General features: G+C 36.1%; 1 protein-coding gene across 1 annotated transcript in view; it reads left to right on the top strand.

The window, feature by feature from the left end:
• The first annotated feature begins 7,244 nt into the window (after window positions 1–7,244).
• Window positions 7,245–14,433, top strand: part of LOC128026183 (sodium/potassium/calcium exchanger 3-like) — a 67,771-nt gene continuing 60,582 nt past the window's right edge. Inside the window, exon 1 of the mRNA XM_052613005.1 lies at window positions 7,245–7,662. Coding sequence (XP_052468965.1) covers window positions 7,488–7,662 — 175 coding nt within the window. The 5' untranslated portion in view covers window positions 7,245–7,487. The remainder of the gene's footprint in view (window positions 7,663–14,433) is intronic.

Below are 14,433 nucleotides of genomic sequence, written 5' to 3'. Positions count from 1 at the left end.
ATTAAGATTGTAATTCATTATGTCTCCCAGGATTTTATTATAATTGTTTAAATGAACATGGGACTAAACATTCAGAGAAACAATATTTCAGGAATTCTCTTTAGGCAAGGGATCTGTGTTTTTAAGAGCATACAAAATTGGTTTGTGTGATAGACTAAAAATACTGTTGCATATAATTTTTCATGCTTCATTTATTATTATTTTGATAAATGGACCATTATTTGTTCCTATAACATCATATGATGATGAAAGCTATTATGGAAGATTAATCTGGCAAAGGTCTTAATATAATGTATAATTTATTTTAGCATTTATGATTAATTTAAATGTATTTTATTATTAATTTATACCTACATAAATTTTGATTATAAGGCTTTTTTATTTGCTAGTTCACTATGACAAAGCTTGTGTTCTGCCTATATTGTGGTCCCTGTTAGAGTTCCTACGAAGTAAATGGCTCAATAAACACATCAAATATTGCCATAATGTAAATGTGAAAAGCTAAAAGCTTTCTATAATGCTTAGTTATAAAGTTATGTGGGAAAATATCATTGGGCACAGTATAAAAACAATAAGGAAAATGTGGGTTTGCAGCTGAGACTTCTTGTAGTGTTTGTCATTGTGATAAAAAGCTAGGAAACACTGAATCAGGCTCTTCATTTATTAATCATATCCTTTTGATGTGCTATATTTAAGACAGAGTGCTTGCTGCACAATATATCACGCTCTAATTTATTATGCGGGACTTGTTGTTCCCCAGCATCCTCTTCAGGGCTGTTTGTCCTCTATCTGAACCTAGGGCAAAGTTTAAGTGGCCACATGTGTCTCATTCTACCTGCTACAAAATATATTGATGAAAATATAGATGAACATACCCTTTTAAAGATCAATACAGCACAGGTCGGTGTGTAAAGAAAGCAGAAGTCACACGAGACTATCATCTGCCCATTTGATATTGAAAAGGATTCACTCAAGAGTTATCTGTTAGTATTTTTAGAGATCTGTCATCATAAAATGTGGTAATGCAATTGATTTTGTTCTCAGTGCTCTCTACAGAAACCTTCACATGCTGGTCAGTGTTGTATTTCCCTAAAACAGGTCACCTATTCTACTCTAGCAAGTGACATCACCCCGTGTGCATTTCCGTTACCTTTCTATTTCCATCTGTCTGTCCTACTTGCCTTTCCTCCAGGTGAACTGTCTAATTGGGAGCCGTCAAGGGGCAGCTCCCCCACCATCCCTTTCTTGTCTGGGGGACAAATGCTGATTTCTGTTCCTGCTAGTCCTCTACCACCAACTGTCTATCCTTGGTTTGACTTTGGTTAGAGGTAATGTTTCCTTTCCTAATATAGAGAAACCAAAGACAATAAGACACTCTTAGAATAGAGCCCGGATTATGGAGTCCCCGTAGACGAGTGTTTGTGCTGGTTTTGGAAAGCAATTCGGTGGCAGTAGTGCACTTATACTCCTCTCTAAATCAATATATCTGCTAACTGTTATGTGTAAATTTGTCTATGTTCTCATAAAATGTCTGGTTGCCATATATGAATTAAGAGTGTACAGCAAAACCATCGTCTGCGTGTGTATTACACTTTTATGTAATAAAACAGAAATGTAACAACAACAATGTAATTTCTTATGAGCACAACAATTTAAGCATTTTCTTTAAAGCTTGGCTGTGTTTGTTTTAAAATGAATCTGCATCTATTGGTCAGAAACTTCTAAATCTATCTATCTATCTATCTATCTATCTATCTATCTATCTTTCTTCAGAAGTTTAATAATAGTTCTTTGGTAGCACTGGCCATATATATTGACATTGTGAGCGATGTGTGTGTCGATAGTTGTCTTTTGTCCCTCATTGAGGAGACAGGGAGTTACTGTAATCACCATGGATCTTTGAAGTGATGAGGGAATTGATAACTTGACGGTGGAAAATGGAGGTTTGTTTAAAAGAAAAGAAGGGCTCTTTTTCAGAAACAGAATACTTTAATGCACTCTTGACGAGAAAGAATCGTAAATAAACTTGACAGTGAAAACTTGAAGTGGTTTGGCAGATGATGAGAGGATTTAGATGACTGGGGTGAAGAGGACTGAAAAAGGATTCTCGATTAGGGCTATTAAGCTCAAATTTAACAAAGATGAGAACTCTTTTAAGAGCAGTTTGGATTGGGCAATTCTGATCTTTTTGGAAACGTCGAAGTGAATTGCTGGATAATTGCTGAAGCTTTTTTTGTGTGTGTGTCTGTGAATGGATGTTTTGTATAGTGATTTTACAGAAAAATGGAATACATATATAATGCTTCCATGTTTTGAATGAATCTTGTGGCGTGAGACAGTGTAGGGTTGTGCTAGATAACAGGTGGACTGAGTAAACAAGAAAGCGCCAGAGAGAGAAAAAGAGAGAATAATCCCTCAAAGCCCAGGAGGATTTAGCATCCAGAGAGCATCACACCATATTACAGAGATATGTTTTTAACCTCAGGTCAGCTCTCCAGAAACCAGCTCTCACTAATTTCAGCGCATGCAGTAGGAGGAAGGCAAAAGGTGTCAATTTCTGAACAAGTGCAAATAGCTGCAGTAGATTAGCTTTAGGAAAGAAGAAATAGAGACTGGCAGAAAATGCTGTGCGTGCAGGACAATAATCCTGGCTGTTCATTAAAATTGATTTCCTCAGATTCATTTCATCCCCTTATTGCAGCTAGAGTACTTGTCTGTGTTGTTATTATTATTATTATTATTATTATTATTATTATTATTATTATTATTATTATTATTCATTTATAATAGTTATTTGTGTTGTGCTTATAGATATAGATGTTATATCTCAAAAAGCCTCAACAACCATTCCAAAGTATCCATGGCTGAACAAAAGCCATTAATATGAATGGGAATGCTTACGTACAGGTTACTCCAGGCACTCAATACCTTCTTTGTTGATTCCTTCTCAGTCATGACAATATTGAAGACCTGGTCCTGTGCACATCTATGGGATTTAAATCCCATACACATCTGGTTCTGTCCTAGTCCCCTGGTCTAGATAATTCCTCATTAACCATGTACATGTATTTGCCTCTTGTTTTTGATCAGCATAGTTGTTGTTTATATAGTTGTTGTATATATATGTTGTTTATTGTGCAATGCAATAAGTCTAGCATTTTAGATTTTTCATAAACTTCTCTTATGCAATAATTATGAATGTAAAAGAAAAGAAGCATAGCAGTTAAGCTGAATGTTAGTTTGAGTATCCCCACTCCAGTTTTCATGAACCACCAGTCAATTCCTCCACTGGGCATCAGATCAGAGGCATTGCTTCCTGAAACCCATGCAGTCAACTTCAATCTTTCTCAATGAGAAACATCTGCCATTAACTTTAAGATAGAATTTAAAATGACTGTGGTTGTGACTGTATCACAAATATAAGCTTATTATGTAATGTGAATTGTAAAGACACTGATGAAGCAGTTTGTAACTGGCTATATCAAAGGATGGGCCATCAAACAACATCAAAGATAAACAGAAATGGACACTTTCTGGTGACATCATAGTGAAAATCAATAAAATTGATTTGAAGTATTTGTACTTTTAAATGGCAAAAGAGAAAGAAAAAAAAACGTTAGAAGAGTGAACATCAAGGAGGGAGATTGCTGAATTAGCTTGTTTAGTTTTCACACAGTTGTTCGATTCCCCCATTTAGTATTTGCATTTTCATATGAGATCAACAAATGAATCGTAAACATTGTTAGAGGGTGGAATTGTATCTAAGAAAAGCGAGTATAGATTATCTTCCATTGCTAATCAGTATCTATGAACATATTTTCTGTGTCCTTGACTGCAAATCGGAGCACCTTGAGTAAAATATTCTGCTCTCAGTCAAAGTCTTTGCTCGAGTGTATTTATATCCAGCAGAGGAAAGCAAGGTGCCGTATAAATTGGAAACTTACCGACCCAGCTGGAGGAGTATGCTGATAATCATCTCTTTGTTTGCAATTGTGTATGCCAGATAGTTTTTAATTCAAACTTTCAAAAATTATGCCTTTGGTGCCTCTAAATTCAATTATTTCACTTTGGGCTTGATCAGTCATGTGTGGTACCTTTTCAACCAGATCTCTTTCATCCTAGGAAACACATTTTCTGTGCCACAGCTTCACTCAGTGCAGCAGGACGTCTGTATATGAAAGACCACTTGATATAATCATATTAATATTAGGTCTGCAATGACAACAACAAAAATTATATTAATAAATTACATTTATTACAATTAGATCCAGGAAGAAGAAATCATTGCTAAAAGACATTTTAATTAGATTAATTTATTGTCGTTTGTTGACTGTTGAACATGTGAAATATAGATCAAGACCAAAGAGCACCCCTACCCTCTTCTCTTTTTCAAAATAAAAGTACTGAGCATCCGTAAATACAATATATATATTAATTGTCAAAAAAATAAAATAAAAATAAATATTTTCCTTAATTAGCATTACAACAAATAAACAATTCATTCATTTTCCCTCTTATACAATAGTTAAATTTCAATTCAACAGTAGAATGAATATGTTTCCAGTTAAAGTACATGCTGTCTATAAGCGAACCAGTCTCTTTTTCTCAGTTGTTAACAAGCATAGCATCATGAAATGACAGCTGTGAAATGCCACAGTTAAATGATTTCTGTGAGATGGTTTACTGTATATATTATTTATCTTATATATTAGAAACATCTCACTTTTCTACTCAAATATCGTCTTGGTTTATTTAAATAAATATGTCAGATTGTTACATTTAAAAAAATCTATATAGACTTCATTACTATGAAGCAAAGCAAATTGTTAAATCCTGTCCTGAAGTATGCAAATGAAATGTAAACTGGATTTATAACATCACACAGTTTTATATATTTCACCAAAATAAGGGCAGAAAAATTATTAAAACTGCATAAATAATGCTGACTCCAATTTTTTATGGATGTTTTTTATTGATCTATTATTAACCATTTATTCCATTAATCATTTTTTTTTTCTCTCAATCTTAGGCCTTCCAAGATGTAGATGAGTTTGTTTCTTCATTAAAACAGATTTGGAGAAACTTGGCATTACATCATGCTCATTAAAGGATGCTCTGCAGTGAATGGGTGTCATCAGAATGAGAGTCCAAACAGCTGGTAAAAGTATTGTGTTTGTATAAACAAATCCATCAAGATTTTTTCAGCTTCTCTCCTCAATCCACAATATTGCTTTCTCCAGTTTAAATTTAAAATGCCTTAATCATGGATTTGTCTCTTACAAACACTTCGTCATTATTGTGATGTTTTTATTAGCTTTTTAAACACTCATTCTTAATGGCACCCATCCACTGCACATTATCTATTGGTGAGCAAGTGATGCAGGGTTACATTTCTCCAAATCTGTTCTGCTGAAGAAACACACTCATCTACATCTAAACATTGGATGGCCTGAGGGTGAGTAAATTTTCTACAAATTTTAACTTCTGGGTGAACTATTCCTCTAAGTAACAAGAAACTGACTTGGCAGCATGAAAGAGCAGAATAAACGCCAATCTAATAATTGTGAATCTGATATAGAACATGGGAGCTTAAAAAAAATCAAGTGTATGACCGTTGATCAAGTGGTTTTTCACCAAAGACATTAAAGTCAGGTTAACAAGAGCAGATGACTTAAACGTATCATGGTGAGTCACTCATGTCATTATGGAAATCCACCTAAGGCATCTAACGTTCCACATGAAACACCTGTGATATTTACATAGTCATTCTGCCAGCAGCATTCAGATCTTTTTAAATGCATATAAAAGAACCGACCGTGGTGATCAAAGGCGTGAAAAAAAAAAAAAAACATATTTTATTGGTAAACAATTACTACACAGATGGATGTGGAACATCAAGACAATATGAGGCTAATAGCACATCAAAAGACAAAGTGAAAGACACACAGATCCATAGCAGAGAGAAAGAGAGATGGGGAGAGAAACAGGTGAAGCACAGATCACAAGCTATAGATGAAAGCAGAAGGGGGGCTAGAAAAGGACCGATATCACATGGGCTGGGTAAACAGTGGCTAAAGAGGTTACAGTACCTAGTTTTAATCCACCATCCTGTGTAAATGTTAGGTAAATTAACCAAACACTGTTTTCACATTCTGTCCATCTGACTCAAGCTTCTTTGCTGATGCAAGCAGACTTCAGTCAGCATGTCCCACTGGAGAATCTGAAACTATAAAGTCTTCGGTTCTGGACTGAGATTACACTCAGTCTGTCAGTATACCAACAACACGGTCCAGTTTAATCCAACAGGCTCACTGCCCACTCTTTGCTTCTCTCCATAAAAGTGCATTGTTGTCCTAGCAGTGGCATTAGGCACGCAACCCATGCGGTCAGTGGGAGCCGACCAAGCTGCTGACACTGGGCTAGCTGGAACAGTGCTCAGTATTTGACGAAGGGAACACAGAGCACTGAGCAGCTCTATCCCTGCAGTGTTTAACATATTTCATGGAGGGGAAAAAAGTATTTCTTACATTTGAAACCTGTAAAGTATTTCAAAAGCAATAGCTACAAGATCTGCAGCTGTGTGGTTTTGAGAGAAACTCAAGTATTGGTGCATGGAACTACTGTGACTCTCTAGCTGGTGAGAAAAAGATATAGGGGAGACTAAAGCAAGTTGTCACACCTTTTTTGCAGTGAATATTTCATTATTTATGTAAAAAAAATTATATATTTGTGTGTGTGTGTGAAAAAATGAAAAAAATGTGACAACTTACCCCATCCTGACATTTATGAAGAAAATGAGCACAGTTCAACCTTTTGAGAGAAAATTAACTACATAACTGTAGCTAACTGAATTCATGTCTGAATATATGCTGTATGTGGATTCATTTTACTTAAATGTTTCAATGAAATAACATTTTTGAATAACTTTAGTCTGACAGAAATTCAGCATATATCTTATCGCATGTATCAGCTAATAAACCGAGAGAATGCTACCAATAGAGGGTGGCGATGAGCAGAGGGTTTTGTTTGCGGTAGATCAGACTAGTAAACCTCCAACAACTGCCCCTCATTCCAGCCCTCTCTCTCTCTCTCTCTCTCTCTCTCTCTCTCTCTCTCAGTGCATGAACTTCATCCTAGTTAGTTAACCATTCGAACAGCTGCGCTCCAGTTTCTCAGTTTTCCTCGCTCTCTCTCTCCGACTGCATGCACTTCCTTACTTTCAGCCCTCCCTCTCGCGCTCTCTCCTCCTCTACATCCTCAATCTCTCAGCAGCAGCAGCAGTTTGCGTCCTGAGAGAACTGGGACGAACATCCATGGGGCGCGCGCAGCATCTTTATTTCCCCACGTTGCAATTTGAGGTCATATAGGTGGAATATTCACGCCGACGCAGCAAACAAACTTGAGTCGTTCGGCGTTTAATCTACCGGTTTAAAACGCACCATATCTGTTTTTATTTGTGACATTTGTGGCTGTGCTGAACTGTGGTGATGGATGGGGATGCGTGTGTTCGCGTGTGGACTCGACCGCTGCAAGTGATGCTCCAGCAGAAGAAGATCAAAGCGCGGAGGAAAAAGCGCAAGGAGTTGTTCGGGGGACAGATGTGCTTCTTGGGGCTGCTGCTGTTGGCGGTGTCCTTCCTGTCCGGTTTTGCTGACAATTCCGGTGAGTTTCGGTTAAGGATTTGTCAGGAATGCGAGTTTGTGAAGGCGGAGGGGGGTAATGGAAAGTTTTACGGGAGAATCACACTGCACTCTAAACTGTTACAGAACCGTACTCGCGAGTCAAAGGGAAACATAATCACAATCGGAACTGCTAGAAAACTGTAAACCAAATTAACCGTTAGAAAACCCTACCCACAAGTGTTTTACACAAGTTTACTTAAGACTATTAAAAGGTCATATGATGCGATTTCAAGTTTTCCTTTCTCTTTTGAGCATTACAAGTTCTTGGTGCATAAAGAAGATCTGTAAAATTGCCAAGACTAAAGTCTCAAATCCAAAGAGATATTCTTTATAAAAGTTAAGGTTCGTCAACACCACCCTAAAACGGCTTGTTCTAACACACCCCCACATGTCTACATCACTATGTGGGAAGATTTGCATAAAGCCGCCCAAATGTTCCCAGAAGGCAGAACTTTTATTTTCCTGCTGCCGCCTGCGCCAGGTCGTGTGGCAACTGTTTTTTATTGTGTAAGCGAAACTAATTTATTTGTTTGGCCTTCACAAAGAGAACACAATTACACTGTAAATTCTAATTAGTAAACCTTACTCAAAAAAAAAAAAAAAAAAAAAGAAAACATGCAAACCGATTGCATTGAGAAAAAAAACAAGTGAAATAAGATTTGTAATTTGTACTAACAAAGGTTTATTTAGTGTTGTAAACTTAAGAGCATGTTCTGGCAACTCAGAATGACTATTTTCAACAACTAAACGATTAAGTGCACTATACTGTGTGTGTAGTTCAAACAACTCATTTATTTAATTTGAGCTAACTCATGTAAAATTTACTTCAACTTGGAATTTCTTAGCTGTATTTACTTAAACAGCAGTCTAATTTACTTGCTAAAACCATGCAAAACAATTCCCTTGAAGAAAACAAGCAAGCATTACTCCAGTAAATTAAGTGCTTTAAACATCCATTAGAAATTAAATGATAACAATGTTCCTTATAACACAACACATACAATTTCACATAAATTTAAGGTAGTGAAAGTTCAAAGTTAAAGGTAATTTTTTTTCAATGCAGTTTTAACTTGTATTACAAACATTTTGGAAAGATCTGATTTGGGGAATGTTTGTAAACACTGGAGGTAGCAGTACGATGAGTTTGGCACTGGGTTGGCCACACATGTTGCCAATAGTTTTTTTTTTTTTTCTATTCCAAGTCAAGCATCACAGTGTAAGTGTTCGTCACGTTATTAGGGTAATCCAAATGTACCAGTAATACAAACGTTGCATATGGCAGTCCATAAGCAAATGGTTGCGGTACAGTAGATTCTGGAGACTGTTATTTTCAGTACGCAGATACGCAGCACAACACGTAATAAGACAGTGTAAGTCATTATAATAAGTATTTATGTCCACTTATATGGATGCAACAAATAAGTTGACATAACATTTTTGTAATGGCACATACGGCATCACAGTACAGTGAGTGGCGTAACATTTTCATCACATGCTTGAGGTATTCATCTAATCACAATGCACTGGATAGCTGGCCAATCAGATCAAACCTCACTTTTCAGACCAATGAGCTTTGTAAAAAAATGATGGGTTTCAGAAGGCGGGGCATAGAGGAGAAACAATAATGTACAGTATGTGGAAATTTTTCACAATTCACAATGTTAACCATGCCGAGGAGAACCATACTAACACCCTTAAATGTATTCGAGAACTGTACTCAAAATGTTAACCATATTAACAGCCATACTTACCCTATTAACCGTTTTAGAGAGGTGTAGTTATTGTTAACTCTATTAAAGAAATATACTTACAATATTAACTGCTTAAAAGTACTGTAATAGCACTTAGCCATTTAAGTGAAACATACTCTACAATTAACTGTTGTAGAGCACACTACTCAAACTGTTAACCACATTAACAGCAGTTCTCACACTATTAACCATTTTAATATTAACCAATTTACTTAAGACTGTTAACTATATTAAAGAACCATATTTACAGTATTAACGTTATAGCACTAGATCACTTTTTAATGAACTCTACAAATAACCGAATCGAATCGTTGTACCATGTTGGTAAAAATGGAACTTGTGTCCATAGTTGGCTAACAATGTTTTTGTGAAACGCACCCCTGGGCAGCTGTACTTATACTATTAACCATATTAGAGAGGTGTACTTATGACTGTTAACTATTTAAAGAGCAATGTTTATAATTGAAACCATTACAGAGAATCATACAGTCACTATAAATGGTTTAAGACAGTTCTGAGTATGGGTCACTCACCATACTTGGCCACGTCACTAAACTATTTCTATTATTATTTTAGAGTATCATACTCACACTACAAGCTGTTTTAGAAGTCAATCATACTCACACTTTTAAATGTTTAATTTTACCTTTATTTGATTAATTTTCTATTAAAACTATAATTTTGTTAATGTTAACAAGATTGTGGTGTTGATGCATTGAGTGGTTTGCTTTGAACTTCTGTCTTTAATAATAGACCATTGCAAGGCAGTTTTCCCCTGCAGTGCTGAGAAAGTTAGTGTTCTGATCCATAATACTTGGACTGTAGTAAGCCTGTTGTGGTTTACCCACAGATTTGCGAGCACTGAATGAATTCATTAGTACTGAACATAGATTGTTGTTAACTGATGCAGGGATCACTCAAAATCATCTCCTTTGGTTTTTACAGTGGAGCTCGAAAGTTTGGGCACCCCTTGCAGAATCTGTGAAAATTAAAAATAAGAGAGATCATACTAAATGCATGTTGTTTTTTTATTAAGTACTGTCCTGAGTAAGATATTGTACAAAAAAGGTGTTTAAATTTAGTCCACACGACAAAAAAAAAAAAAAAAAAAAATAAAAATGCTGAAATTATTAAAATAACCCCATTCAAAAGTTTGGAAACCCTTGGTTCTTAATACTGTGGATGGTTACCTGGATGATCCACGACTGTCTTTCTGTTTTGTGATGGTTGTGCATGAGTCCCTTGTTTGTTCTGAACAGTTAAACTGAGAACTGTTGTTCAGAAAAATCTTTAAGGTCCTACAGATTCTTCAGTTTTACAGCATCTTTGCAAATTTGAACCCTTTCCAGCAGTGACTTTATGATTTGGAGATACATCTTTCCACACTGAGGACAAATGAGGCACTCAAACACAACTATTAAAAAAGGTTCAAACGTTCATCAATACTCCAGAAGGAAACAAGATTTTCAAGCCTTTTGAAAATGATGAAGATGGCCACATTTTTCTAATTTTGTTCAAATATATATTTTTTTCCATTTAGCTCTGCCCTTTGTAAGCAAAGGAAGATACTTGTATGTTTCCCGGAACACAAATTAATTACCATTTACCTTGATCTTCAAATTCCGAAAGTTTTCACCCCCGAGCCCTTAATGCATCTTGTTTCCTTCTGGAGCATCAGTAAACATTTGAACCTTTTTTAATAATAGTGTTTGAGTGCCTCAGTTGTCCTCAGTGAAAGTGAAGTGACATTCAGCCAAGTATGGTGACCCATACTCAGAATTTGTGCTCTGCATTTAACCCATCCGAAATGCACACACACAGAGCAGTGAACACACACACACACACTGTGAGCACGGGGAGCAGTTGGGGGTTCGATGCCTTGCTCAAGGGCACCTAAGTCATGGTACTGAAGGTGGAGAGAGAGCTGTTCGTGCACTACCCCCACCCACAATTCCGTCTGGCCCGAGACTAGAACTCACAACCCTTCGATTGGGAGTCCAACCCTCTAACCATTAGGCCACGACTTCCCAACATCTCAGTAATGGACATCTCAAAATCATGTATCTCAAAATCATACAGTCACTGCTGGAAAAGTTTCATAGATGTAAAGATGCTGGAAAACTGAAGAATCTGCAGGACATTAGATTTTTCTGAAGAACAGTTCTCAGTTTAAAAGCACTTTATCGCTCATGTTTATGTTATAACGGTTGGGACTTGAAGGTTTCTCCTTAGAAGATGGCAAATATTAGCAAAGAGGTTTTTCTTATCAGCTTGTCTAGATTTGTCTGCTCCCTCATCCATACAATGCAATCTGAATCCATCCACAAACAATACACTCCATCTGGCTGTTCGTATCTTTTGCAACTCAGCACAAAAATAATGATACTTCATAATAGTCTTACTATTAAATGTATCTCTCTCAAAGCCATTCAGTGTTTGTGCATCTGTCGTAGTACCATGACATCATACAAAACAAAACAAACATTTTGTATGCTCTGCATGTTCGTTTAAGACCACCGTATTTGTAGATAATCTTGTTGTATAACTTAATTTCGACAACTGTGTACATTAAAGCTTTTGGATGTAATGGATAGAGTATTGCATTCACATAAACGGTGGTTTAATATATAGAGAGCTGCTCTTTTGCAAATGCCAGAAGGGAAAGCAAATAAAGAGAAGTGGAGATAGTGAAGAATTAGATTTGGAGGTAGGAATAGAGAATGATGAAGGCAGGGAGAGCTATGCCGAGAATCTGCCAGCAGACACTGATATGAAGTGACCGCTCTATCAGTTGGCTCTGACAGACATGCTGTCTGCATGTGGGCCAGCGAGTCCGGCCTCTGAGCTTCTTTGTTGTTTTCTGCGGTTATTTATTTATTTAGTTAGTTATTGATTTGTCCTTTCTTTTCATCATTTCTCATGTCCCCCATTTTCTCTCTCTGTCGCTCTGCATTTCTCACTACCCTTATCTCTCTTTTGCACTATTTGGACAGGATTAGTTTTTCAAACGGCTTGAGTCAAATTATTAGCAGAGGACATCTGTGATGTCATGTACTGATTCAGACGGGATTTGGATCTCTGTAGTATTTTTGGATTTCTGTCATTTTACCCAGAGAAAGTCTGAATCCATAATGAAGATGTGATGGGTAGTGATAGCTCTAGATATGCTTTTTGACAAATTTCATATAATGAATGATTATTAATAATAAATGTACAAAAAATGCACATAAATTAAAAAAATATATATATCGCTATCCAGATCTCCTCCGAGCTTGCAAAAAACAGTACGCACCACGTTTTTACTGAGGTTGTGTTTGAAAAAAATACTCTTCTTTCTCAGAGAAACTAATTCCACCCAAATTGGGTATTTGACATCAAATAATGTTCCTTGTGAGCCCAGATGCTCCCACATACCTCATGTTCATGCATGGCTTGCTATCATCTGTAACATGGACAGAGAAAGAAAGGGTGAAAAAAAATGTGTTAGATCTTCCTATTGTCTTGGATTATTTTGGACAATGCTAGAAAGTGGTTTGGTATGTTTTGGCTCAAATTTCGCAACTCATTCTTTAACAGGTTTAAGAAATGCACAGTACTGGATATACAGTACCTGATGTTTTTAAGATCAATGGTTTTCCTCAGTTGGAGTCTCATTTTCAAGCTGTTGTGTAACGTGCACCCTTAGTAATTTATGCTGTCTTTGAAGATATGTTTATCGAAGCTAGAAATGTCTTCTGTCTCTCTGCTTTTTTATTTGTATGTTTGCCATTTACTAAAAAGAAAGGCAGCAAAAGCAAAATATTTTACAAAAAAACATGTAAGGGTATACATTTTAAAACATTAGAACAACATGCAGTCACCTCATTATTACAGTATTTAAATATTTCAGCCTCAGTATTTGAGATGATTTCATTTTTCATGTCCATGGTACTGATTCACAGTATTGAATCTTCAGTCATTTTGTCACTTGTACACATAGAACTATGGACAATAGAACAACTGAAAAGAACACCTGAAAAGACTGGTTCTCAGCAGAATGACTTGAGTTATGTTCAATTAAATGAAAGTAATTGTGGCGTGACGGACTGCCAAAGGTGTCTTTACATGTAAACTCTAGGGCTTCAGTTTGAAACAGTATCACTCTGATCTGTCCTCAGAAGTTTTTGTCTTTTTTCTCCTTTTCCTCTGTGAATCAGAGCTCAATTACACTTTTTAGTTACCCTATCAAGCCAGTGCTGTATTGATAATTATTTATTATTATTATTATTATTATTGTCTATAAATTTTGTGATTATTGGTCATGTATTTGTCTGTCAAATTTCAAACTTTGACATGGTTTTCTCTGTGCTACACTGCATTACAAAATCATATGAAAATCACACTGTTTCTCATTAAAAATGTTTTTATGAAATCATATCAGGTATAGGATTACACAGCTGTATACAGACTGATTTATTATGATTTTTAGATATTTATTTATTGTAGAAAACATAATTCCTAAGGTAGTTAAAATACATATTTTATAAATTCAATTATATAAAAAAGTAATAAAAAATAGTTTCTTACACTAGCACTAACTTAAGCCTGCAGGCTTTCTCCCACAACATTATTTCTCACTCTCTTAGCCCTGAATGAAAGCTCCAAAATGTAGTGTAGGTAATGTCTCCATATTACAGGTGACCTAGCTGCTTAATTGATTTTTGCATAGCTTTCTAAGTAGGGTTACTTCTTGTTGTTATTCTCTCTCTCTCTCTCTCTCTCTCTCTTTATCTCATTCTCTTCTGACCAGCTCATTTATCATCCACTCTGGCCCACACCTTACCTAGTCTCTATTTGGAGCAGAGCAGTTCATTATTTTAGCTAGTTTTACACCACGCTGGGCCACGAGCCTGACGGCAAGCTAATCCCAGATGGATGACTTGAGATGGATCAGTGGCGTAATTGTAATTCTATACTGCACAGACAAATTGAAGGTTTAGAATATGTGTGAAATGGCAGAG

The sequence above is a fragment of the Carassius gibelio genome, chromosome A13, assembly GCF_023724105.1.
Source record: "Carassius gibelio isolate Cgi1373 ecotype wild population from Czech Republic chromosome A13, carGib1.2-hapl.c, whole genome shotgun sequence".
NCBI lineage: Eukaryota > Metazoa > Chordata > Actinopteri > Cypriniformes > Cyprinidae > Carassius > Carassius gibelio.
Note: the sequence above shows the minus strand (reverse complement) of the source record. Positions and strands in the feature narration are given on the sequence as shown.